Consider the following 27,195-nt stretch of genomic DNA (forward strand, 5'->3'; position numbering starts at 1 on the left):
CGCTCCGCAATGGTTTGGCTCCACCTCCCGTTCCGACGTCGCGGGAGGGCCGTACCACCCGGGACAGACCCGGGAGGCGACAGAGGGACCGGAACGGGACGGCTTTGTAGCCGATCCCCGATGTCACAATTGGTGAGGAGCCGGGCGAGCGAATCGGCAGCTCGGCGGTGGACTTGCGCTGCCGGGCGGAAGAGGGCGGTGGCGATGGCGGCCGCGATCCGGTTCCGCTTCCGGGATCATGGGTGCAGAGAGAAGTAGCACTGAGAACTGGTAAAGGCAAGGAAATCCCTTCCTTCCCCCGAACCACGCGTTTAAAACACGCAAAGGAAGAGTGAGGAAAAAAAACAACCAACAACTACCAAACCTATAAACCTCATAAACATCAGCGAGTTTGCAGATGACACCAAGGTGTGTGGTGGTGTCGATACACCAGAGGGACGGGATGGCCTCCAGAGGGACCTGGACAGGCTGGAGAGGTGGGCCCAGGTGAACATCATGAGGTTCAACAAGAGCAAATGCAAGGTTCTGCACCTAGGCCGGAACAATCCTCGTCACCAATACAAACTAGGGGGTGAGGTATTAGAAAGCAGCCCTGAGGAAGAGGACTTGGGGGTGCTGGTGGATGAGAAGCTGGACATGAGCAGGCAGTATGCACTTGCAGCCCAGAAGGCCAATCGCATCCTGGGCTGCATCAAAAGAAGCATTGCTAGCAGATCCAGAGAGGTGATTCTGCCACTTTGCTGTGGTGAGACCTCACCTGGAGTACTGTGTGCAAGTCTGGAGCCCTCAGTATAGGAGGGACATGGACCTGATGGAGGAGGGCCATGAGAATGATCAGGGGGTTGGAGCACCTGTGCTACAAGGACAGGCTGAGGGAGCTGGGACATCTCCCACTAGAGAAGGTTGAGCAAAACCCCATCCAGCCTGGCCTTGAACACTTCCAGGGATGGGGCAGCCACAGCTCTAGGCAACCTGTTCCAGTGACTCACCACCCTCAACGTGAAGAATTTCTTCCTAATACCTAATCTAAATCTCCCCTCATTCAGTTTAAAACCATTATCCCTTTCCCTATCACTACACTCCCTGATAAAGAGTCCCTCCCCATCTTTCCTGTAGGCCCCCTTCAGCAACTGGAAGGTGGCTTTAAGGTCTCCCTGGAGCCTTCTCCAGGCCAAACAACCCCAACTCTCTCAGCCTGTCTTCATAGGAGAGTTGCTCCATCCCTCTGAGCATCTTCATGGCCCTCCTCTGGACTCACTCTTAACAGGTGTTAAGAAAGAAAGCAAAGCACCGCAGACCTTTTTGTGCGAGATTCCTCGCCGCGGTTCCTGCGTTCACAGCGCAAACTGGGCGTCTATAAAAAGCGGAGACAGAAATTTGGGGCTCTCCCGACTGCTGGAACACCCCACCACGGCCCCGCTCTGTCCCTTTAAAGCCCCTCCCACCCGCGAGGGGGGCGGGGCCTGAGGGCGATGACCGCCCCCGGCCGCGCATGCGCGTTGCGGCGCGCTCCTGGCGCAGCGCGGAAGTTCCGCTGGCGCTGCCAGGCCGGGCTGTGGGCGGGCGCGATGGCGGCCGCTGTGGGCCTCTCCTCCCCGCCGGCCTCCCCCGCTGTCAGCGAGCTTTGCCAGAACGGGCGGGAGATCTTCCTGGAGGCTTCGCGGCTGCTCCTTACCTACGCGGACAACATCCTGCGGTGAGCGGGGCAGGGCGGGAGGCAGGCAGGGAGGGAGGTCGGTCGCCGCCTTGTCAGGAAGCTGCCGCCTCAGCCCCGGGGCTTTTGGCCGCTGTGTCCCGCAAGGGGACCCGCGGGGTCGGGATCCGAGACGGGCTGGGCTTGTCCCCCCGTTCTACGGCCGTGAGTCGGCGGTCTCGGCCGTGCGTGGGTGCGGAAGGGCAGCGCGGGCAGAGGCTGGGCGGCAGCGGCCTGGCCAGCCCGGCCCTTTGGCTGGCGCCTCCGTAGGAAAACAGGAGCCGGCGTGCGGAGTTGGCAGTTCCTGCTGGGTTACCAAATGCAGCCGGAGAACCTCTTTATCGTGAAATGCTCATACGCAGCGATTTGTTTCGGGGGTTTTTCAGCCTGGAGAAGAAGAGGTTCCAGGGAGACTGAATAGCGGCCTTCCAGTACCTGAGAGGGCTGCAGGAAGGCTGGGGAGAGCCTGTTTACAAAGGCCTGCACTGACAGGACGAGGGGCAATGGCTTAAAGCTCGTGAAGAGCAGATTTAGATTGGTTATTAGAAACAATTTCTTTAGTATGAGGATGGTGGAGCACTGGAACAGGTTGCCCAGGAGGGGCCAGTTGAGGCCCCTTCCCTGGAGATATTCAAGGTGAGGCTCGACGAGGGCCTGGGCAACCTGGTCCAGTTGGGGGTGTCCCTGCTGACTGCGGGGGGATCGGACTAGATGGCCTTTGGAGGTCCCTTCCGGCCTGTGACGATTCTATGATTCTATGATTTCTGGGCTTCCATCTTCCAACCTTCTCGAAGATGAGCCCCATGATTGGACTCCATTATGTAACATCCAGGTTCAGAAATATCTCGCTTCTTTTTGTCGTCACTTAAAAATAAGGTTAATTTTCGCAGGCGTGTGTAGTGGCTTGGGTTTTTATTTCTTGATTCATTGCTGGTTGCTTTGTTTCAAGGGCTTGTTTTTTGTGCTAAGCATAAAAGCCTGCAATTGGCCCTGGTTCTGCAAGCACTTAAGCACCTAAAAATTGGTGGATGCACAACAAGTAATGCTAAAATAGTAACTTGGCTATTCTGTTGCCTTTCTTTTCTGACTTTGTAAGATTGGTATCAAGAGTTAATTATGGTTTAATTTTTGCAAGGTGGCTCTGTAGAATATATATACACACCAATATATGTGATTGACCTTGATGGCTTCAGGCATCTCAAGACATACGAGCTGCCCCTCCCTGTCTATATCTGCTCTGCCAACCACTTGCAAAAGCTGTGCTGTGTGACAGAGAACAGTGTGTCCTGGGCTGACTCTGCTTAAAGAGGCGAGAGAAGAAGGTTTAAAAGAGTTGAAAGAGGAACTGAGAGGTAGCCCTTCAAGAAGCAGAGACCACAGTACTTTAAACTGGAAGTTTAGCATAACTTCTGTGGTGGGCTTAAAACCATCCAGCATCGAGCTGAGGAATTCCATTAGAAGGCTACGGTGGGAGGGGGGGGGGCATGAAGTTGTCTTTAAGTGTCACTGCAGACTAAGCCCTCCTGGCTAGGACTACAAAACACATATTTATGAACCTAAGTTGCAAACTAGAATCTAGAGCAGAGCCAATTTTGTAACTCTCAAAGTTAAATGCAGAAGGACATGAAGTAAGTCAAAGTTTTAGATGGGTTTCACGTTTTGCCTATATAGTGTGAAGGAAGTTAAACTTTAAAAAAATCTCTTATGAATCACTAATGTTGCTTAATACGCTTACCCAGCTTTTAAGTGTTTACTTAATTTGGAAACATAATTAAAACTTTCAATTTCTTCAGGAATCCTTATGAAGAAAAATATAGATTAATTCGGATTGGAAATCCAGCATTTTCCACAAGGCTGTTGCCTGTCAGAGGAGCAGTTGAATGTTTATTTGAGATGGGATTTCAAGAGGTGAGTATAATTTAGTCGTTTCTGATGTCTTTATCGGTTTACACACTAAAATTTAAAATCAGACTTTTTTTTTCCCCCTCCTTTCCCAGTTGCAAGGCACTAGATTGTAAACTGCTTGCTACTTTCTTAATTTTCTTTCAATCCTTGTTTGCAAATATCTGCAGTTAACCAACAGAAAATGTAGATGAGGCTACTTCAGAAGTCTGGTGGAGGTAGAGCTAGGCTGATCTGTGACTAGTGCCCCACTAGTTTGCTTAGTACCCAGATATGTATCTATACAGGCACAAAGGAAATGGTGGAAAGTGGTGTGAAACCCCCTTCTCTTAGCAGCAGCTCCCTGTTAGGTGGACAGCAGACTGCATCACCAGATGGTAGTTTCCATATTGTAAATCTGTGTGTTGGAACCGTCATTTGGGAGGCAGGGGCTGGGGGAGGCTAAATCCTGTTCTTCTGTTGCTTGTTCCTACCATGAGTAGGGCTTATGTGGCCCCATAGTGAGTTAGATCGTTAGTTAAAGGAAGTTGATCTGATTAAAAATTAATCCCCCAAATCAAAAACAAGAGTGTTTTTCAGCCAATTCACAGTGCAGCTTCAGAAGTACAGGTGTTGTCATGACAGCAGTGGATGGCAACAGACTGTTGAAGTAGTGGGAGGGTGGGACTTTTACCCATTTAAACCAGATATGAGATCATATCCTAAAATAGTCTTGAGTGAATCTTGATTCTGTTGCGGTCAAAAAGATGTATTTCAAAGATTGCTTTGTGTCTTGAAGTGGTCTCTGTCTTGGTAGAACTTAAACTGCCGAAGCTTGTTAAGCTAGAAGCAGCCTTTCTAATTACAGAACAGCTGGGGTGAAAACCCATCTCTTGTTTAATGGTGCAGAGCTCTTGCTCTAGCTTTGCTTTAATTTGTCTGTTTGATGCAATGCTTCTGTATGGGTACATACATTATGTTATTTATGTCCAGCAGTCATGAGACCTCTGTCTTCTCTTTAGGTAAAGTTAATTAGTGTAATTGTCCTAATTTAAAAAAAATTAGTATGCTGACAGAAATGGTGACTGGAGAGGGAGAAATGGTCTGTGGATTTATTCTCATGCTGATATTCAGGAGATGACTTTTAGTGATGTGGGTTAGCCAAGAGATAGTGAAGCACTCAAGCAGTAATAACATAGTCATTTTAAACATGTTATAAAGTGCTATTCCCACTTCTGTCAGATACTTAAGAGCATCTTGTCTCAGTGTTACAGTTATTTTGTCAATTGAGGCTGGAGCTCACAAGCTTCTCCTCAACTGTGATAACTAAAATTGTTCCTTCTTATGTCTCTGCTTGGTAAGCCAACTTTTTCAATTAAAAAATGAGGACTCTTTTGCTATATTGATACATTTCATTTAGTTTTGTGGTGACTGTAGGTGTTAAAGTGAAGCACTGCATCTGCAATGATAAGTGACCTAAGGTAACTGGATAAACAAATTACTCAGTTTAAGAAATAGAAGTGCTGTAGTGGCAGAAACTGAAACTCTTAAAAGTATAAATGCTTCAGGATATTCATGGTTTTAGTAATCTGTTTCTTCGTGTTAAGTACACTGATACTCGCTTCTGTCATAATTACTAATCTTTTGTTATGCTCCCAGTAATCATGTTATGATTAAAAATGGGAACACAGAAATCAAGCTGCATACAGGTCTTAATAAGAATAATATTTCTTATCTGAAAACTTATAAAACTTAAAAGATATTGGTATAGAAGAGAATTCCCAGCAGATGCCATTCTAGAGGCTTCTTCCCCTGACATGGGCTACCCTCCTGGGTTGCAAAGCGTTTTGCTGCTGTACTGTGAGAACTGAGTGTTTGTTGTTCATTTCTGCTGTTGCTACTTTCTCTGCCAAACCATAATTGTGTTGTCCGCGTGTGGCTCTGCAAAATAAGTTACTAACAAAAGCATGTTGTTATGAGCCCTTTTTCTCTAAACTGACAATAGGTTTTTGATCTAATAGCTTCTGCTGTGAGGGACCTACAAGCTTCTGCTGTAAGGGACCTAATCTGAGGGCTGAATCCTGCCAACCCTTAGTGTGCTAACTTCCAGTAAATGATACCACTGTTAGCTGTAGATGCAAACCACTGACTAGCTTAGACCTGCATTAACTGATGGATTAATTTGTCTAAATTTCAGGGAGAAACTCACCTGGTTTTCCCTAAGGAAGCTTCGATTGAGCAGCTACGTAAAATCAGAGACTTAATTGCTGGAGAGAGGAGTAGCAGACTGAATGAGTCCAATCAAATCCACAGATCAGGATCCTCTGAAACTGTGGCCAGCACTCAGACAGTTGCACACCAGCCTTCAAGACCTGCTGACTCTGTTCTTGCCCCTGCCCGTCAGCGACCAGAAGCATCACTTGTGCAATCTCTTGAAATGGTAATAACCTGAAAACTTTGTAGGCACACTAACCCTGAATGTAAAGATTGAAAAAGAGTTAACTGTTGGGACAGGCTGCTCAGAGAGCCTTTGTAGTCTCCAAATGTGGATGTTTTCAAGACCTGAGTGGATAAGGCCCAGATTGACTTGGTCTGACCTTATAGCTAACCCTGCCTCAAGCAGGAGATTGGACTAGAGGACCTTTTTTGTTTTTCCAATGATTTATGAAGTTCTTGAGTGTTTTCTTCAGTCTCCATGAAATACTTCAACATGAAATATGCCATAAATAGAATTTTAGGAAGAGATTTTATTGAAGATGTCTATAAATATTTTATTGATCAAGGTGTTGTGGAAAAAAAGCTGTTTTGTGTTGGAAGGAAACAGCAAGGTGGGGGAACAGAGGGAGAGGTGGGAAGATAAGACTAGGGCTTTATACTGTATTTTGTATTTGAGAGCCAGCAAAAGAACAGGATGTAATTAAAACTGTAATGTTTATAGTTGTTGGCATCTCAGTCCACGCGTTAAGACCTCTATGTGTAGCCTATGAGACGGACTTTCTTTTTTTAACATGCAACTATTGTGAGAGACAGGAATTTAGCCAGGCAAGGACAAATCTATAGTTATGTAGGCTGTGTTGCCCTTTTCCAAGAGGTTGAAATGAAGTTACTTATCAAGACAGAGAGGCATCATTTCATTTCATGTCATGTTAACTGGCCTGACGGGAAGAAGACTCTTAACAACTCATACAACTTTGAAAAATGAAGTTATGCCTTTTGATAGAAGGTTTGAAGGATGCTCTGGTTTAACTTTCTAGAGGATTTCCCCCCCTAGAACCTGTGTCACTGTGGTCTTAAAGTTGGTCTAAGAGGAATCCTTCCAAAAGCTTGCTTCTTATGCATCCTTAAACAGAGTTTGTGTCTTTTACATTATATTATCAGTATATTGTTGAATACTGAAATATGACATACAATTGCTTCCCAATACCTAACCAAGATCAGTTAAGAGAAATGGCAAAGCATAGATTGAAGTGATGGCTTATCAGGAGAGAGAGAGTGTGCAGTGACTCATCATCACCCATAATGTCCTTTGGGAAAGGAACTGTTGTAGGCATTTGAATATTGAGGCATTTCATCTAATTATGTCAGCGTGCCAGTAGTTACCTCTAAAATAAAATGGCTGGGTTTGTTTGTATTTGTTTGAGGTTTTGGAGTGGTTTGGTTTTTTGGTTCTTGGTTTTTACAGTTTTAGCCACTTCTGCAGTGTTGGTTGGAAGTGATTACGAAAGCTCTAGAGTGACACACTGTAGTACCGGAAGCTTTAAAGCTTTGCAAGATCAATACAACTTTTAATGAGAAAAATGTTGCAGATTTCAAGTTGACTCAATGTATTCTGAGGTTAATAGCTCTCATTTGTAGTTATTCTGCCCCCATTTATGCTGGTCATTGGAGTTGTGGATCCATTTTTCTGCAACTATTATTTTTCCATGCTTCTTGAGATTCAACGTGGGTGTTGGGACCAAACTCACTTCAATTTAGAGTCATTGCTAATGCAATGTTAGCAGTCTGTTAGAATGCTGTATTTCAGCTGATCTCTTCAGCAAATTATACCAATAGGTCTCTGAGCCATTGAATTTGGTCTGTGTAGTCCGAGTTGATTGGAAGGAAGTCCATAAAATACCTTCTGGCTATGACTTGGCCGTTTTGCTTGCACAGCATTAGGTGTTTTGTTTTTCAGTGAGTATGCTGCAGAGGTATAGTTGTATTATTGTTGTATGTGCTGCTGTCAGATGTCAGAGAGATTTAGAGTGATTTTCATAGTGCAAGCATTTTTATTTCTTGCCTGTGCATTACACCTGTGATTCACGGGGGTCCTGGTAAGCACAGGAAGAAGTGGCTTATTTAAGACAGCACAGGAGTATTCCTAAATGGCGCAGTTCTAGGCACCTAATCCATCATTATTGTGCCTCATCTGTGTCTCTTCTGTGTTTCTTATCATAAAGCATTCTTGAAACTCAGAGAAAGGAAAGCTCTGGCTTGTCGGTACTCTGGTGGATGGATTCTGATCCCCTCCTGATGACATAGTGGTTATAGGAAGAAAGAAGTATCCAAAGTTAGATTTGCAGTGAGGTTCACTGCACTTCTAGATGTTTGCATAAGACTTCAGTGGTATGGAGTGGCTTCCATGAGACCAGTTAAGCACTACTGTAACGCTGATGTGTTTGCCAGTGGGAAAATCTGAATTGCCAAAGAATCTGGGAGACTTTGTGCTGTGCTGAGCAATATCTCTGAACACTCTTTCAGGAAGCTGATGGAACGCGGAGATCATTAAGTGATTGGCAGTTTCTAACTTCCCTTATTTCTGTTCTTTCAACTTGCATTAAAGTGAATCTGAACACAATTGGGTTTATGATGTTAAACCAGTTACCTACAGCTGATGAGCTCCAGGAAGAGCGAAACCAGTTCTGTTCTGTTTCAGCAGTTATGAAAAGTGAGGACTGGTCCTGTAGTACTGTCCAGCATCAAAATAATCATTCTTAATTTAGATGTTTCTTTGAAAAAAATTATCTTTCAAAGAATGCCCACACCTGTGTATTATGTTGCATTTGCTGCTAGCGTCTCAGGAAAGTGTGGGATTTTTGATGAAACAAAGATGGTAGTTAACAAGACTAAAGACTGAGGCATGATCCAACTGTAGAGAAAAGGTAATTTATCAGTGCCACAGACTTCACCCCAAAATATGCCAGACTCTTAATTTTAAAATCCCATTTCACTTTCTGTGTTGTCTTCCTTTAAATGGGAGTAAATAGGTTGCTCAGCTACTGACTCCACTGTTACTAACTTTAGCTATTTATTTTAGTAGATACAGGTGTACCTTGTTGCGTGCAACATGTAGTTGCCACTAAGTGACACTTTGAATAACTGACTGAAGAAGTCGAGTTCTTGTATTTGATTTCTAGTGGAATACGCTGTTCAGTATATGGTCAGAGGGCTGTCTGTTCAAATCCCTATCAGTGTTATCTGTCAGAGAAGGAAGTAGAAAAAACCAAGCAGTGTTCATGAATAAGAAAAAAAAGCAGCATGCATCAATAACAGAGTTCTGCGAACTGGTGCAGCAATGGGTGTCCAGGAAATTGAATGGATTACAGTTCAGGTAAAACATGCCCAAAAGAAATGGGAGTGGGGAGGGTATATGTAAGTCAAAAACTTTGACTTCAGAGGTGTCTTTCAAAGCTGTTGTATCTTCTCTCTGAATCAGTATGCTTTTCACTCAGGACATCCTTCAGAATGTTCAAAGATGACAAGGCTTTTTTTACGGTTTGGGTGGTGGTGTCTGTAATTTATATTCATATCTTTACAAATAAACATTTTTACCTGTAAAGAAATATATAATGTAACTATGAGTAAAGAATTAGGACTGACTTAGTCATAATTGGTTCTTCTGCTTAAGGTTCATAAATCATCTTGTGACTGAAAATCCTTTTGCAGGCTGCAAATATCTTGAAAACACTTCAAACAAATTTTGAGCATCTTGTATTGATGTATGAGAATCCTTCAATTCAGCAGAAAGCACTAGCTTTGATTCCCCTCCAGCAATTGAAAGGAAAGGCTCAGAAAAAGCTAGCACAAGCTACAAGACTGGACAAAGGTAATACTACCAAAGTATACTCTACAAGAAACTAGAAATACACTTTCAAACACCTGGATGATTCATAGATGTACTATGCTTTAAGTGTGTAGATTTGATCATATGTCTGCAGGTTCCAAATCCTGTTTCTAAATTAGAATTACTTTCTTAATTTTCAGATTTTCTGCTCTTCTCTCTCCTTCTGTTATTTTTTTAATTGCATTTTTGTAATCCATCCTTTACTGCTTTCACATATAAATTTTGAACTGTTGATTTCTGGATTAGTAGGAAACAATGCTGGGGACATAGATTAGGGGAGTGTGTACTCATGTTCCTTGCATGTAGAGTGAAATAGCTACAACAAGAGGAGGGGAGCCTCTTGTTTGAGTAGTTATTATTTTGAAATTGTCAGAGTGAAATTTTCCCATACATACCACAATTCCAAATTCAGAATAAAATTTCAAAATACTGCTTCTCTTTTTAAAGTGATTTTTATTGGTAAGATTTTGCATGAGACCTTTACAAGACAGTCTGATACAAAGAACCACCTCCTTGTTGATGTTTGAATGAACAGTGTTGTTCATATGCCATCCTTTTGGAGGATGAAGTGAAATACAGGCATAAATATTTGTGGCATCAGTGGCTAAAATTTATATTTTTTTTCATGAATGCAAATTTGTTTTGAATGCACAAAGTCTTTGCCAGCTAAAAATTACATTTTTCTATGTTCAAGTGACAGTTCTACATTTGTTTCAGCAATATAGTGAAATTTTACTTGTATGAGATAAGTATTAAAAAAGATATGATTTTAAGACCATACTTAAACCAAAAAATCCTTTTAACTGTTAATCTTTGATAGAAGACTCTGAAGCAATTCTGCTAACTTGATTTTTGCAAACCAAAAATAAGCTTTTCTCATCTTTTTTTAAATGACTTAGTGATGTATCATGCAGCCACATGCTAATGTGTAATTGTGCCTTTGGCATTAGGGAACTTTTTGACAATGTATTTCCTTAGTATTTTTTCTCTTTTTATCAAGCTATACTGGGAAGTAGGAAACCACATAAACAAGTGCAAAGCATTCTCATTCAGCAGCGTAGGACAATTCCATCAGGAAAAGAGGTTTAGCAGTAATAAATTAAAACTATTTAAATTCCTTTAAAAAGAGAAAATAAAGACAAGCCGCCTACTTAGACTCTGCTCTAATTCCACTGGGCACACATTTCCAGGTGCTTCTTCCTGCGCCAATGAGCTGATATATCCAAAAAGGCTTCCAGACCTCAATTTAGATACAAATAAAGGGATGGAACTCCACTGTTTTGGATTGTGACAGCTTGAAAGCATTTTTAAAAAGGAACATTCCTTGGGGAATGGGCTGTGTATGAGACATATGGGTAATGGGCCCTTTGAACTTCCTTGGTTTATCTCGTAGTACTTCTAGTACTTAGTGCTTTTACCTGTGGGAATAACTGCTTAGTACTGGAGGATGCTTGTTTTTTAAGGCTTCCCTTAGAAGGCAAAATACACATTTTTGGTTCATAAAGACTGTGTGAGGAATGCTGTGGTTTGGGCCAGACTGGCCACTGAAACTGGCCTCAAACCAGGACAAGGAAGAATACAAGCATTTGATCAGAAGTACAGACATTTTTTTTACTGTTTCCCTTTTATCACTTCCCATTAGAAGGATGGACTGTGCAGTCAAAAATTGCTGTATGTCACAAATAAATAAGTCACAGTTGTCATTCTTTCTATGCAACGTTTTCATGAAGAATTTATTTTGCAAACCAAGAGAAGAATATTCCTATGATAGCGGTCATATTTTCATAGATGGCTTCTGGATTGTGTGTTCATATCCAAGAAAAGAGAATATGGCCTGTGCTCGAAATCTTCTGATTCAGTTTTTGGCAGAAAGTTTGGATATAGGAGCATATCCATTCTATAAGCAATAACACTGTACCTGAATGTTTTAGCACAAATCTTTTTCACATATAATAAATAAAAATTGAAATTTTAGTACAATTAAGTCAGGTGTTCATGCTTTGGTTAACAGGTGATCTTTTCTCATGTGCTTCGTGGTCTTGGCAATGTGTGTTTAATAAAGTTAGGGCTCCCACAGAGTCTTTTATACCAAAATATACTTCAGCTTCAGAGGAAGATGTGAATTGAGCTTAAATAAGTAAAACGCACTTCTTGCCTGGTCTGTCTTTGCTGTCCCAAAAAAGGCGCTAGTGCACAAATTTGGTGCAACTTCCTTCAACTTCCTTTAAAGAGCATTTTTATAGATTATTTTTGTGTCTTTGCATTCATTAGTCAGCCCTGTCTGCACTGTAACTACAAGCAAGCTGTAGTGCATAAAATAACCAGTTATTAATATCTATGGCTGTGCTGTGGCTGAGGTGATGGAGTTAATAGGAGGATTTACTTGAATGTTTATGAATCTGAGAAGGAAAAGTATCTTTATAGGCATTGGGGAAGAATGTACATTTAAAGAATCTGAGGAGTTTGAAGGGATGGATCTCTTTTGGAAGAATGGATTTTTGAATTTGTTAATTAGCTAAAGTGGGAGTATTTGCATGTGGTAGAATAGTGACAGTGTGTGAGTAGATTCTAACACCTGTTATGAACATGAAAACATTGGCCAGAAGAGTCTGGTGGTCTAGTGTGGTGACATCTGCTCGAGTAGAAAAATAAAGGCATCCTGTGTTTAACTTGTGTAAGCTGACAAAGGTGTTTATTTGCTGAATTTATAAACAAATTCAACTTTATTCACAGGGTATATGTACACATTCTACAATAATTAAGCTATTTTTGTAGAAAGCCTGTTCATATTGCACCTGGCTGTCTGGACTGCTGCCAGTGTCTGGTTTTTGGGGATTATGAAATCAAAGCAATTGTTATTCGTAGTTTAATAGCTAAGAATAGGAAAAGAATATTTAGGAGTAGAAGAAGAATTAACACATTCTCTTCTGAAGCCCGGAAGAATGAAGTGTGTGAGGAATTTTGCTGGGCTTCACTGTGTATCTAACTTGTTTTTCTGAGCAATTCCTTATTCTTGCTCTAGTTGTAGTGTTTAGGAGTGTAGATTTTTGTTCTTTAGATACAGAGTTTGATGTTATTCAGTCTTGAGAATTTAGACTTTCTTGTGTGTGCTTAAGTAACATATGCAACTTTTTGTATAATAAGACTTCTAAAAATGTAATAAAGGCCCAGAGATGGTGATTTATGTAGGCACTGGAGAGTTCAACTAAATTATTTTTCCATTTGGCCTAACTGTGTGTTGTGAAATTTTCACAGGTGCACACGTGAATGAAGAGGACTTCTTGTTGTTGGAGCTCTTGGACTGGTTTAAGAGTGACTTTTTTCATTGGGTAAATAGTCTTCCTTGCAGCAGGTGTGGTGGGCAGACAGAGTCTAAAAGTGAGTACCTGTTGCCTACTGATGATGAGCTAAGGTGGAATGCCAGGCGAGTGGAAAATCATTACTGCAAACAGTGTCAGTTCTCTAATAGATTCCCAAGGTGAGCATACAAAGATTTGCTTTGTCTTTATTTTCTTGTCTTTCAAGAAACAGCTTTGCATTTGTATTTTCTGTGAACAAATGATAAGTTGTTGGTTGAAAAATTATAGAAGCTGTTTTAAGCAGCATGATAGGATGGTTGATGAACTAGCAACTGCTCTATAAGATAAAAAATTTTTAAAACCAAAATATTGCTTTATTTTATGTGGCCTTGTTCTGCATACTTGTCTGATCTTCTTATTATTATTTTTACTGTTAATTTGATAATTAAATAAAGTATGTTAATATTGTTATATAGGTAGGTTTTTATTATTTCAATGAAAATTTTCACTTCACTGGGAAATCACACATCTGCTGAGTCTGTGGGAAAAGAGCAAATATCCATTTTTTTTCCTGTTTTTGCTAACTCTCAGAAGGACCAGCATACAAAAATCTTATTTTAAGATGAAGTCTCAGTCAGTTTTGAAAACTGAAAAGAACAAATTAATTTCAGTGCTGCTATAAACATGTGGTACAGTCATGTGAGTCAAAGTAGTGTTCTGCTCACACTTGTTTTGTGCAGTATAGCAATCATTTCCGTTAACTTTTGTGGACTGAATGGCACTGAATCTGTCTAAATCATCACAAGGGCAGTCATAATGTAATGATTTTGGAACGTGAAGTGTATTTTCAACTATTCTGGTTTTATTTTGTTTTTCTCCTATAGGTATAATAACCCTGAAAAACTTCTGGAAACCAGATGTGGACGCTGTGGCGAGTGGGCTAACTGTTTTACACTGTGCTGCAGAGCTGTAGGGTTTGAAGCTAGATACGTCTGGGACTATACAGGTATCCGTATTCTATATATCATAATGTTCATACAAACCTATGCAAAATGAGGTTATATATTTTATGGTTCTCACATTCTATTAGCCATCAGGCTATATAAAGTCATGCAGTTCAGCTAACAAAGGTAATATAAATTCAATTTCCTGTCTTGCCTGATGTGATGAAATACAGTTTTACAAGTGAGGTTTGACTTCAAAAGGTTACAATCTTCACTTGAATTGAAGGGAGTATGGTAAAAAGAGAAAGCAAGCTCTGGTGGCTTTTCTGAACAGAAAACATGTTTTTTCACCTGTTCCTTCATTTAATGAATTGGCAAAAGGTACAATATTTCACAGTATTAGAAGACAGGATCTATCCTTATAACTTGTTGCTTATCCTTGGTCTTTGTTATATAGATCATGTGTGGACTGAAGTATATTCGGCATCTCAGAAAAGGTGGCTTCACTGTGATCCCTGTGAAAATGTCTGTGATAAACCTCTTCTCTATGAAACTGGGTGGGGAAAGAAGCTGTCCTACATAATTGCATTCTCCAAAGATGAGGTAGGAGTAATGGTGTTAATAAAAACCAAATTTGCCCTGAGGCAAGTGTGGGATGTTATTTATTACAGAAAAACAAACTTTGATTAGTAACCCCTTTAAATGAAGAAAGCTACATGGCAATATTTTGTTGCTTTATTTTCTTCTTCAACTTGTGCTTGAGGTTGTGGATGTCACCTGGAGATACAGCTGTAAACATGAAGAAGTACTCTCTAGAAGGACAGCCCTCAGTGAAGCTACATTACGTGAAACAATTAACGCGCTAAATAGAACGGTATGTAGCTTTTCTTAAATGGATTTCTATAAGTGAAACATAAGTGTCTTTTCAGAATGCAAAGTCCTTGAACAAAGGAATGCATTTAGTAACCTGCTAGGAATGTCCATGCACGATGGAATATAAAATGCTGCTAACTGTGCAGACCTCATTTTACGCTGAATACAGAAGAATCAGTCACTGTGCTGTACTTATGTGAAATAATATAAAGAATGGTATGTGAAAAGATTATCACGTTATCTTTTACATAGTCAAATGTGTATATACTCTGTGTGTGTGTATATATATGTATATACACTATATACTGTGTGTGTATATATGTTTTCTTGACGTCTTTGGAGTAGACTTGTGCATCAACAGATCTTGGGAGCAAACTACAACTGCTTCGTAACCATGTGGACTCCTTGAGGGCAGCTGAGCATATTCCACACCAATAACTCTATAACATGAAAGCATAGTATTTATAGTTATAAGAAATGCAGGCCTGATGCTTTTTTTTCTCATGACTTTTTACAAGCTCTAGGAAGCAGGAGGAATGATTCACAGGCCGTTTCCAAGACTTTCAAGAATCACTGATGCTATCAGTAGAGCTGGGGCTCAGAGCCAGACATACTGTTCATGCCTAATGTCCCCAAAACACATGGAGCCCTTTGCCACCTGCATGTCATAGGCACAGAACGCAAGTGCACTCAGCACCTCTCTGCTAAGCTGTTTCCACTCCCTGGGACGGGGTGAACTTTCCTTGACTTGATAATACTAGAATACCACAAAACCTTGAACCACCTGTCAGGTTCTGTTTCGTCCCCACTTCCTTCCAGAGCTAACTCCTGTGCATAGAAACTTTTATTCCTGAGATAGCGTATACATGATGGCTTAATAAACAGATTTTGCCTTTTTAGAGACCTGCTGGCTTGAGGGCTGAGGGTTTTTAGCCACACACTAGGAGTGTGAAGAATTGAGCTGGACTCGTGATTTCAAGCCTTGCCTTCAAATGTGTTATCAGTAATGAAAAATTGGAGTCACATAGGAGAGTGGAGCACTGAGAAAGCTGACCACAGGATAGCAAAATAAAAGGAGTTGAAGTATCAGGAATTGAAGCTGAGGAATGTGTGTGCTTTGTGCAGGATTGCAGGAACCCTAAAGCTGATCTGAGGAGCCTTTCTTCTAATCTACTGGCAATAGAAACTAGTCACCAAACTCTTCTCTTCCACTAGCTCTCCACAGGGAGAGATAACCTTAGAAATGAGGTGCTAGTAAGTTGAAAAATTACTCTGAGAAGATTGTTAGATTGTTGAAATCAGGAAAGTGTAGGCTACTGATCACGGGCAGGCTTGCCTGACCTTCTTCTCACCGCAATGATGTCACCATAGGATCTTGCTCTGTTTCACTTACATAAGTCTAGAGAACTCCAGTAAAAAAGGTGCATTGCCGTATCCAACAGATGGTGCTGCGCATTGGCCTGTTTCTTATTTTTTTTGCATCTACTTTATAGGTACTGTGCAGCACATGAGTGGTTTTTATAAGGAAAAAACAGGCATTCTGGTCATGTTTAAAATGAAAATTTCATTTAAAAACTAGTATAGGGAAGAAAACCATATATATGCTTCTAAGACACTCTTGTATTTCTCCAATCTTCCTTTCTCTACACAAGGAAAATCCCAGCCCTTTCTTCTCTGTTTCAGGCTTTCTCTGCTGCCTTCCAGTATTTCTAAAGCTGTCTTGTGACTCTGTTAGAACACCGTTGTCAGTCTTTTTGATGGTATCTTAGTCTGAGGAGCAACTTATTCTTTTCTACAAACTAAATGATACTTGCCCTCCCCTCCTCCCCCAGATGCTTCCTTTTGTCCAGTAGCTGTTCAGAATATGTTAGATTAATTTAATTTACTAAATTGATAATAAATTTAATCCCTGGAAGTAACTGCTCTTACTCCTTTTTTTTTTTCCTTTTGTCTGTTGGAATTGGATTTCAGGGAATTAGAGGCAGTGTGCCACTGGATTGCTAAACGAACAGGTTTTTTTTCTTACCTTTGTCTTAGTTAAAGGGCCTTTTCTAAGTTCGCACTAATGTGACAATGCAGTGGGAATCAAGAGGGCATAAAAAAAATTGTTCTCTGAGGATCTCCATGTCATATTCAGCAGCTTCTGCAGTCAGTAGAGGGGTAAGGCAGCTCCTCCCTAGAACCATCAAAACATGTTATAACAGGTTTCCATCGTGCTGCTCAGTCACAAGTCTCTATTTCAGCTGGTGGGCTGTTTCCTTCACTGCAACCTATTCAGCAGGTAACTCATGTAGGCAGAGGCCTCCACTACCTCTCCCTTTTCCCATCATCTGGAGACTGGTTCCCCACAAGGAGGGATTATGTTATAGTCTGGTATCTTTTCATCTTGAATGATCTGCATCATTCAAGCTCAATTCTTTTAAGTTACAGCTAAAGAGAAGCACAGTATGCAGTATACATTATCACCTATACTGCAATGTTAGTGAAAATGGAATCTGAGAGATAGTTATTGTGTTTTTCTGCATGAAGAGCAACGGCTCCGGTGATGATTTCTCAGTGTGTCAGTTTTGGTGGTCAAGCGGAGACAACACAACAGTTCAAAGGATGTTGAGTGACTGTCACTGTTAAATGGAAGAGGCAAGGATAATTTTAATCTGTTCAGTACACTATTTTACTTTTCAGAAATACTGTGTGTGTTTCATTTGGATCAGGCATTCCTAAATGGGTGTGTAGCCTGTGGATTACCAACCATCTGATGTTATTCTATAGTACCACGTCACACCCTGACTACAGAGCTTTTCTTTGCTTGCTTTGTATGCGCACTGCCCTATTCTAGTCCATTGTATGTTGCCTACAATAGGCAGTGTCCTATTCCAGTCCATTCTATGTTACCCCTATAGAAAGGAGGGAGAAGACCCTGAACTTTCACTGTCTTCGTTGGAAATTGGGTGGTGGGGCAGGGAACAAATTATCTTTTATTTACTCCAGGCCATGTTTTTGATAGTGATTGTGAATGATTAAAGCTACAGCCAGGTCAGCTCTTAAACGGAAAGCTAGTAATTTAGCTTAAATTGCGACCATCTCATGGTGATTGATGTGAGATGAACTAATATGCCTTGTTTAAAGGTTTGAAATTCAATTTCTACCCTCAAATTATCTGTTGCTTACCCAGCAGTAGTAAATCACAGGTTATCCATCTCCCAAAACAAAGTCCTTCAGGAAGCATCTACAGCGTAACTCGCACATGATGCAGAAATTATTTTGAAGCTGGAGTTCACAACCTCTTTTCCTGTTCCCTCTGTCTGCCAAAGAAAGGTGAGGCCTGAGCATTTATTAGAGGGTAATACCTTAAGAAAAAAATAAAAGCAGGAAGTTTGAGCCATGGTAGTTGATAATAGAGTTCTTGGAATGTATTCCAGTACATGAATGCTATTGATGCCAGTGTCATTTGTAGGAAACATAGAGAAGAGGTTTTTCCCAGCACAGGCAGTGTTGATCTCTGCAGCATTTGAACATTATCGTATGTCTAACGTGCTGCTAGCATTTGTATGCAAGAGTCTACTAGGAGTATTGGGAGATGACAAGAATTAGGATACTTGCACTCTTTACAGTTGAGGAACTTAACTAATTTCTTGTATCGAACATAGATGAGGCCTGTCTTATAAAACACCCCTTTTGTGTTGAAGCACCATTCTTTCACAGGGTTTTTTTCCAGTTACTGTTACAACAGCTGCGGAGCTAATTCCCAGTGTGGCATCGCTGTTTCCAGTGGTGATCACCCCTGGCGCTGGGTTTCCCCACATCAAAGTGTCTTGAAGAAAACGATAGTCTGGTATTGTTAGCTTAGGGTGAGCCATATCAAACTTCCTCTGAGCTGGAGTGAGATCTGTAGCACTGCATGTGGATATCCAAAGTGCCCAGGCAAGTGTTAGATTCAGGAAGGCCTGGTGTTTCATGAGGAACTGCTGGAGTCAGTCTGCTTGTCATCCATCAACACAAGCAAAGGTGTTTCCCCCTTGCTGTGTTAGAACTGGTATTTGGCAGCTGGAGTTTGTTGAGCTGGAGCTGTTTCTCATAATTTCTCTGCATCTACTTCCCATTATCCAGTCCCATATTGTTGTCTTTAACAAAACGCCTTCAAACGCCTCTTTTCTGATCCTGAATAGCAAAACTTTCTGGGATCAGGACTGCTTTTGAGATAATTGAAATACTTATTGGCCTGAAGCTTCAGGTGCTAGTGGGCTGAGTGTGCATGCCTTGGGCAATCACTACAGTAGAAAAAAGTTATGATATGTAATCATTCACGTACTCAATGCTGAACTTAATTTTCCAACCCTGTGTGGGTGTATCCACAGTTAAGGAAAAAGTCTTCACATATCAGCTCTGTGTATTTGACATGAAAATCATGGAGCCAAAACCCTGGCCTCTCGATGAATTTTTTTGAAGTTGTATACCAAAAAAAATGGTTTTATTCATGTGGGCAAAGAAGACGTTATATAATTCTTTCTCTTTTCCACTAATTTACCGGGAAGCATAGGTGATATGTTTTTTCTCAGTTTTCTTATATCTGCAAAAATAGGAATATCATAGTTTGTTTATGGCAGAATCAGTTGCTGTGAAATATCTCTGAAAGAGACCAACTGAATCTTTTGTTTGGACTTAATCACAAAACCAGCACTGTTGCCAAACAAATCATTCCACCTTAGAGAAGAAAAGTTTGACCCAAAAGTTATGCTTGCTTTCTCTTTCCCCCAAATAATACCAAGAACAGCTATGGTTCAGAATACATATGAATAGCTATAAAATATGCTACAGAAGTGTTTTATCATCTAAGCAAATGTATTATAAACATAGCACAAACCTTATTTTAAAGGAAATCCACATGGTGCATGGAAGTTCACAGAAAAAGCACTGCTGTCAAATAACTATGCAATTATGTCTGATTTATTATTTGCATGTGTGGTATAAAATGAATGTTTCTAACAGTAAGTCTAGACTTTAAATGTTACTCTGTTTTTTCAGTTCTTTTTTTTTTTTCCAGTTGGTGTCACTCTAGAGCAGAATTGCTAATACCATTTTTCTGAATTTTTGACATTGTTTCTTAAATGTATTTTCAGAGACAACGATCTTTGTCAGAAAATAGAAGAAGAGAGCTCTTGGAAAGAACGATTGTGGAGCTTGTTGAATTTATTTCTCCTAAAAAACCTAAACCTGGAGAATATGGTGGAAGGACATCAGGTTCAATGGCTTGGCGAGTAGCCAGGGGTGAAATTGGTCCAGAGGTATTTAACTTTTGCACTTGTGACTATCTTAGAGGGAGGTAGCTAACTAGAGGTTCTGTGATTATGGCCTGCAGAGGAATAGCACTTCATGGTAGGTAGCCTACAGACTTAGTTCAAACAGTTAAACTTGCAAAAACATTAAGTGCAAGTTTGATGTGGACTCAGTAGAGGTCCACAAGTAATTTTTCAGGATTGATGGTGGTCTGTTGATCTAAAGTGTGGTTTAACAAGAAATATTTTTTTTTCCCTTTTAATTAGAATCATAGAACCAGCTAGGTTGGAAAAGACACTTGGGATCATCGAACCCAACCATCTACCCTACTCTACAAAGTTTTCCCCTACACAGTATCCCCCAACACCACATCTAAACGACTTTTAAACTTATCCAAGGATGCTGACTCAACCACCTCCCTGGGCAGCCTATTCCAGTGTCTGACCACTCCTGTGAAGAATTTTTTCCTAATGTCCAGTCTAAACCTACCCTGTTGCAGCTTGAATCCATTCTCTCTTGTTCTATTGCTAATTACCTGTGAGAAGAGACCAGTACCAACCTCTCTACAATGTCCTTTCAAGTAGTTGTAGAGAGGGATATGATCCCTCAGTCCCAGCTCCTTCAATCGCTCTTTGTATAATCTGTTCTCCAGGCCCTTCACCAACTTCATTGCCCTCCTCTGTACCTGTTCCAGCACCTCAATATCTCTCTTGTATTGAGGCGTCCGAAACTGGACACAATATTAGTTACAGAACTAGAAAGTTTAAGGCAGTTGGGAAAACTTCAAATAATGTTTATTTGTATTATTAGTTACTATTGGTTACTAAGAAGGTTTTGACCATCTATTTTTGTTAATAGAAGAATGTGGGAGCAATTAGGATTATGTAAATGGAACAATCTCTTAAATCATAAGCTTGATTCGTTTTTCATATCAATGTTTCTGACTATTTTTGAAAACAAGATTTTATTTTCAATTATTTTATGCTAAGTTACAGTTTCCCAGAACTATAGCCAGCATGCAAAGGTGTGACTTACCCCATCACTCGTTACTTCAGTTTTGTAGTGATCCTGTCATGTGGAATGACTGACAATCCCAAATAGAACCAGTCAGGTGACATTAATGAGTTTCATAGCATTGTTTGAGTTTGAGAAACTAAGAGTTTATTTCAGTTCTCCATAGTTTAGAAGATTTAGTTTCTGCTTTGATGAAACTTATAAGAACAATGACAGATCTTAAAAAAAAAAAAAAGCTAATCCTGTGAAGTTACGAAGTGTGGAAGTGTATACCTTCAGTTTTTTTAAGTTGATTTGTAAACTGTCATATACAAGCACCTAATGATACTTACAAAATTATATTTGCTGTTCAAAATAGCCATTTACTTATTGATTGTACAAGAAATATACTCAACATATAAATTTTCTATTCCTAATGTTACTCTCACTTAAATTTGCTAATTTTGTTATTTTGTTAGTAATTATAACAATAATTATATGAAAATTTAAAAAAAACTACTGCTTCCCTCTGCAAATGGTGTAGGTCTATTGTAGGAAACTGGTTTAAAACTTTTGTTTTGCAGAAATGCTTTTCTCCATGACCTCTCTTAAAAATAACTTTTTTCAGTTGGAAGCAAAACTGAATTGGGAAACCATGGTGTGCTGTTTAAAACTAACATAGTCTTACTCAGATGTATGGGGGAATAAAGGCGCTTTCATTTTTTGCCTTTTTCAGAAAAGGAAAGAAGTGATTTTTATTCCCTCTGAAAAAGAGAAGACATCTAAACTCTTCCACCTTGTCTACAATATAGTAGAAGATAGTTATACACGGATTTCCAATAATAATGAAAAAATAACTGGCTGGGAAACAGGTGTTTGGAAGGCAGAGTCTATTTGGAGAAAGGTTGAAACAGATTGGAAAATGGTAAGGTTAATAATTATTAAAAGCATAAAATCTACTGTAAAAGTACGGTAACTCCAGTAAAATAGAAAACTCTTGCCAATGGTTGTCATCAAACCTTCTATTGCTGGTTATAAAACTTAGCTGATGTTAGTAAATGTTACTGTTAAGTTTCAGGTAAGATCACCAGAATTAAAAAATTGGAAATAAATTTAGCTTGTCTTTCAGAAAGGATGACCAAATTCTTTGCAGATAGGTACAATCCGTGCTAAAAAATTAAATTTTTTTAAAATGGTCTACTACTTATGCTTTTGGTCAACACACAATACTGTTTTATTGAAAAGCAGAACTTCTCTCCAAAATATTTATTTTGGGTTTTTTTTGTTTTGTTTTGGAGAATAGCTTCATAGTGTACCATATCTCTTTGATACACAGCCAAAGGAAGAAATTGTCATCCTAAACATTACAGTTCCATCTGCAAGAAGGCAAAAAACCTGCCAGTTACGTGGATTATTCTATACCCTGCCCAGACTCCTTCCCATCTGTCAGGAGACTGAGCAGCAGAAGAGTCATATGCTCTAAATCTGAGAGGAGAACTGATGCCTGGAAGAGGGAAAGGGGTCATTTGCTAGCAAAGGGCTTTTCCTGCAACAGCTACCAGCTGTGGGACTGAGCATTGCTTTGTTCCCCTCTCATTTTACTACTCTGTGTCCTGTCAGTAGCATCTGATCAAGGCAAATCTCTTGCTAGAACTAGCTGAGGTACTTAAAAAAATTATGTGGAGATCAGTACTTTCATGAACATTAAGATTATATTCACATGAAAGCAGATTAAATTGTTATATTTTCACAGGTAATCTTCAGTGTAACACCTCGCACCTTTATTTAGCCCTCTTAAACATGAGAATTAACATTTTTATGCTTGGTCCATAGTAGGACTAAAATTCTGCTTTGTAGTCTGTCAATGACATTTCTGTATTAGAGTGTGATCTTTAGTAAAACATTCTACTGTGTTTTATTGACATTTTATTCAGGGTTATTCTTTCTAGATTAAAAACTAAGGAGCTGTCTAAGGGCATTCAGTATGATGTTAATCAGAAGCCTGGACATGACAAAATTTTTGATAAGTTTTCTTAACTAAGGATTCTGAAAGGATCATGGCAGTTTTGACTCTTTAGTCTGTAACGTCTGTTACCTTGGTTTGCTGCTAAAAGATGCTGGACTTGAAAGGGTCATTGAATGCTTACTACAAAATTCTTATGAGGGTTAGCAGTAACTTTAATGAATATTAACCTTTGAGCTTGACTGTTCATCCAGGTGGAATTTAGAAGAGCGTTGGGACTACATTGAATTATGCAAATCGCTAACAGCTCAAATAATGTTAATACAGGATTTATATATGGCTAGTGTGTTTGATTTGCTTTAACCAAGACATGTCAAGACCTAGGAGAAGTGGTGTGCAGCCAGCAGACACATCTGAAGAACTGAAATACTGATTATACAGTCTTCTTCATCAGCAATACGGAACAACCAAAATGATAACATGTGTGGGTCTGTGCATTAGTATAAAAAAAAAGTCTGCTTCTTTTTTTTTAAATAATAAACAGGTATTTTTGTGGCTTAGACTGTACCAAGCATGTTGAAATAGATTGGTGTTCCCTAGTGAAAAACTACGACCATGTACAGTTATCTAACTGTGGAACAGACTTAAGGATTCAGAATGAGACATATTATAAACAAAATACAGTTTTAAAGGTTCAGAGGCTTGATAAAGAATGAAAGTGTGTTATCTTCAGATTTTATGTCATTGCTGCAATGATTGTTCATGTGTGTTGATCATACCAGTTTGTGACATGCTGACTATGTCTTCTTTCCATCTAGGTTTATTTAGCCCGAAAAGAGGGGTCATCCTCTGCTTCCATCAGCTGGAAGTTTGAGTGCAAATCAGTTGGTCTAAAAATAGATAACATTTCAGTTAGGACAAGCAGTCAGACCTTTCAGAGTGGAAGAATAAAGTGGCGACTTTGCTCTCCAGCAGCAGAAATTGCTCTGATAGGGGGTAAGTGTGGAATTTAAATAATGGATTATATCATGCAGCAAAAGTGTAACTGGAAATAAATAGTTTATATGGGGAGAGCGCTGTGCAAATACTAAAAATGAAATGCAAATGCGTTTTGACATTTCCAGCTCAGTCTTTCTTAGCAAGGTCAAGAAAATACTGCACATTTAATCAAAACTGTTACAAACCCCAGTGTTATAAATATACACAGCCCTTCCTGCAACGGAGCAGGGTTTGCAAGAACACAGAATGGATAGAAGATACCTGTGTGTTTTACTGGGAAAACATGTTTCTATGTGCAGCGGCTTCAATCTTGACTAGGTCCTCTGAGCATGAGTCCTAAGCAAATAATAATTAAAAATTTGCAGCTGGCCTTCTTTTTTTTTTTTTTTTTCTTCTGCCACTGGTTGACATGAATTTGAGTAGATGCAATTGAGATCCTTAAATATTCACTACAACTTAACCCTTTCTAATGTGCATTCTAGCATTATACACCGTTTGGAGCAGTGGCTTACTGAATTGTTTATCTTTTCCTCCAACAGATAAAAATCTTTGCTCCTATTCAGATTTTTCTGGTGCAACAGAAGTAACGTTGGAAGCAATTCTAAATGGAGGGGATGGCGATGCTGCATGGCAGCACACACAGCTGTTCAGAGAGAGCTTAGCAGGATGTGGAGAGAATTGCTTGGAGATAATTATAAAACTCAGTGACCTCTGAGAGCCTGAACTGAAGAGATATTCTTTGGATTCCTTGAAGAGGTTATACCATGGATGCAACAGGAAGATTTGGTTGGCAGTTCCCGTCCGTCCTGTTGGCAGCTTATTTCCCGTTTCACTGCTTCCATTTAACCAACTTGAAACTGCAGGTGTACTGAATAGGTAAACATCACAATGAAAACCTCTTCACTTTAAAAACAAACACCAAAATTAAAAGATTGAATCATTAAATATCATTTCCTTAAAACTTATGATGAAAAGAAAACCATTTTTAGGAAGCAAAACATGATCGTAACAGCACAAAGCAATTGTAATTAATTTTAATTTGGAGTTTTAGGGTTGGCTTGCTGTTTTTTTTGGTTTGTTTGTTTTTCTTTTTATAATCTGGTTCTTGGAAAACCAGCTTGAAATCCATTTTCTGATTAAAACAGATGCTTGTGATGTTATAAAATATTTTAAAGAATGCTTCTAGTATTTTAAAATAATTTTAATTCTTTTAATACTCGAATTTTAATTTTAAATTTTAAATTAATTTGATTTAGAATTTAATTTTAATACTAGAATACTTCTAGTATTTTAAAAGAATTAAATGTATTTTAAAAGAAAAACACAAACTTGTGTAGTAACCAGAAGAGCTGAAATTAAGATAAATTTTGAAGCAATCTTGAAATGGTCTTGTAACTTATCTAGAGTATTAAATTTGAATTTAAGACCTAGAAACGTTTGGAAATATGATGGTGTGCTAGGAAATTAAACTAATTTTGAAAGAAGTGTTCATTATGTACCTAAAGTTGTCGTGGCCTGTGATATAAAACTAAGACTTAAAACTGAGTAAGAACATCACATTTTTTTCTATGAAAAAAAAATGCTATTCATTATAAATGCTTTTTAATAATATAAAATCAGATCTGCCCACTTCTTAAAAGATTAAGCGTCTAGGTTGCAATCACTTTTTAAGCTATTGTCTTGAGTTGCTTTCAATACTATTCCCAAATTTATGTAAAAGCATATACAATTTTTCTGTTCATTAATGCAGTGTTTAAATTTATTTTCATTGAATATAATAAAAACTGCCACCCAGGAGATGTCAGATATAGAAGTGCTGTGAATAAAGTATGGAGTGAATGTTCAGATTAGATAGTCTTTATCAGAGAACTGGAGGAAGGCTATGGCTGGACTGTACAAGAAATTTTCTATTATAGGACTATAACGCAAAGTACAGAATATAGTTTCATTTTAAAATAAGTGAAAATTAGGGAAGATGCTCTCAAGGTGAGTGTTTTTTCAAGCTTTATGTTCTTTTTCCTGAACCTTCCAACTGTTGTATTGATTTGAAATGATTGTCAAAATAATTTACATTGAAATAAATGTTTGCTGACCTTTCTCAACAAATCTAAACAAATATAAGACTATTCCGATTTTTTTAGGAAACTGCATATGCACATTGAGCGTAGGCATCAAAATAATGCCATAGGCATCTTAAAAGGTAGTGATTATGGCAGCTCGGGGGTGACAGAATGATGTATGATGGATGATATACTTTGCTTCAGAATGTAAATAGACGGTTTATGAGGGGAATTAGAAAGAGGTGGTGTCACTCCCTTGGTACAGAACAACACAGTGATGGGGAACTGTGCAGAAGGGTATTCATCGGTACTTGACTAATGCAAAGTGAATTTGCCAGTCTCCATTCAAAACTCCTCCTATATTTAGTTTCAGCTAAATGCTAGTTTTAAGATTTTTGAGTGGGAACCCAACAGAAAATTATTCTAGAGTAATCTGCATACTATGCTGAAAGAAAATAGGCAAAAAGAAACAGCAGGTGACACCAGTCAACAAAAATTTTTCACTTCATAATTGTGATAGCTGAGAAAGATGCTGCTTTAAGACAGAAATTATTTCTTGTGTTGTATTACCTAAAATAGATGACTGAGGAATTGCAGAACAGCTTAACAGCATTTGATAATATGAAAGCAGAAGGCAGAATAAATTTAAAAGTAGTAAGATAAAAGTAATTTTCTCACAACTTTACTCAGAAACTCTGGGAGAAGAGTAATAGCTGTAGATAACTTAATAAAATCCTCCACTTAAACAGTAGAGTAGTTGAAGTCCATTATTAAAATTGTTTGACTGAATTAAAAAGATTGAGAAATGACTTGCCAGTCTAATTAATTAAGAAGTACTTCTGTATTTGTAAGATCACATGCAATGAATAAAGTGCTTATTTTAGGGTAGAATAGAACTAATCTGAAAAAGTTAAATGCAACACCTTCAGGTGTCTTTTGGAGTACCCTATAAACAGGGAACATTTTGAATCTCTTCATGCATAAGCTGTTTTAAAGGCATTAACTTTCTCGGATCTCTATTTCAGTGCAATTTTTAATCAATTATTAATTATTTTTTGAAACCAGAAGTAATTCCTCATCAATAGTTCCTTAATAGTAACTTAAGGTGTCCTG

General features: G+C 39.2%; 2 protein-coding genes across 2 annotated transcripts in view; one reads left to right on the forward strand and one right to left on the reverse strand.

The window, feature by feature from the left end:
- Positions 1–1,428, reverse strand: part of OXSM (3-oxoacyl-ACP synthase, mitochondrial) — an 11,768-nt gene extending 10,340 nt beyond the window's left edge. Inside the window, exon 1 of the mRNA XM_014937611.1 lies at positions 1,299–1,428. The gene's annotated coding sequence lies outside the window, so the exon portion shown is untranslated. The remainder of the gene's footprint in view (positions 1–1,298) is intronic.
- A 79-nt stretch (positions 1,429–1,507) lies between these two features.
- NGLY1 (N-glycanase 1) lies at positions 1,508–26,138 on the forward strand. The gene is made up of 12 exons (XM_014937876.1): positions 1,508–1,696; positions 3,487–3,601; positions 5,772–6,014; positions 9,500–9,659; positions 12,933–13,155; positions 13,861–13,982; positions 14,378–14,523; positions 14,684–14,794; positions 19,911–20,075; positions 21,797–21,985; positions 23,842–24,019; positions 24,562–26,138. The coding sequence occupies exons 1-12, from the start codon at positions 1,569–1,571 to the stop codon at positions 24,735–24,737; spliced, it is 1,956 nt and encodes a 651-aa protein (XP_014793362.1). The 5' UTR covers positions 1,508–1,568; the 3' UTR covers positions 24,738–26,138.
- The last annotated feature ends 1,057 nt before the right edge of the window (positions 26,139–27,195 follow it).

This window comes from Calidris pugnax, unplaced genomic scaffold (assembly GCF_001431845.1).
Source record: "Calidris pugnax isolate Ruff unplaced genomic scaffold, ASM143184v1 scaffold11, whole genome shotgun sequence".
NCBI lineage: Eukaryota > Metazoa > Chordata > Aves > Charadriiformes > Scolopacidae > Calidris > Calidris pugnax.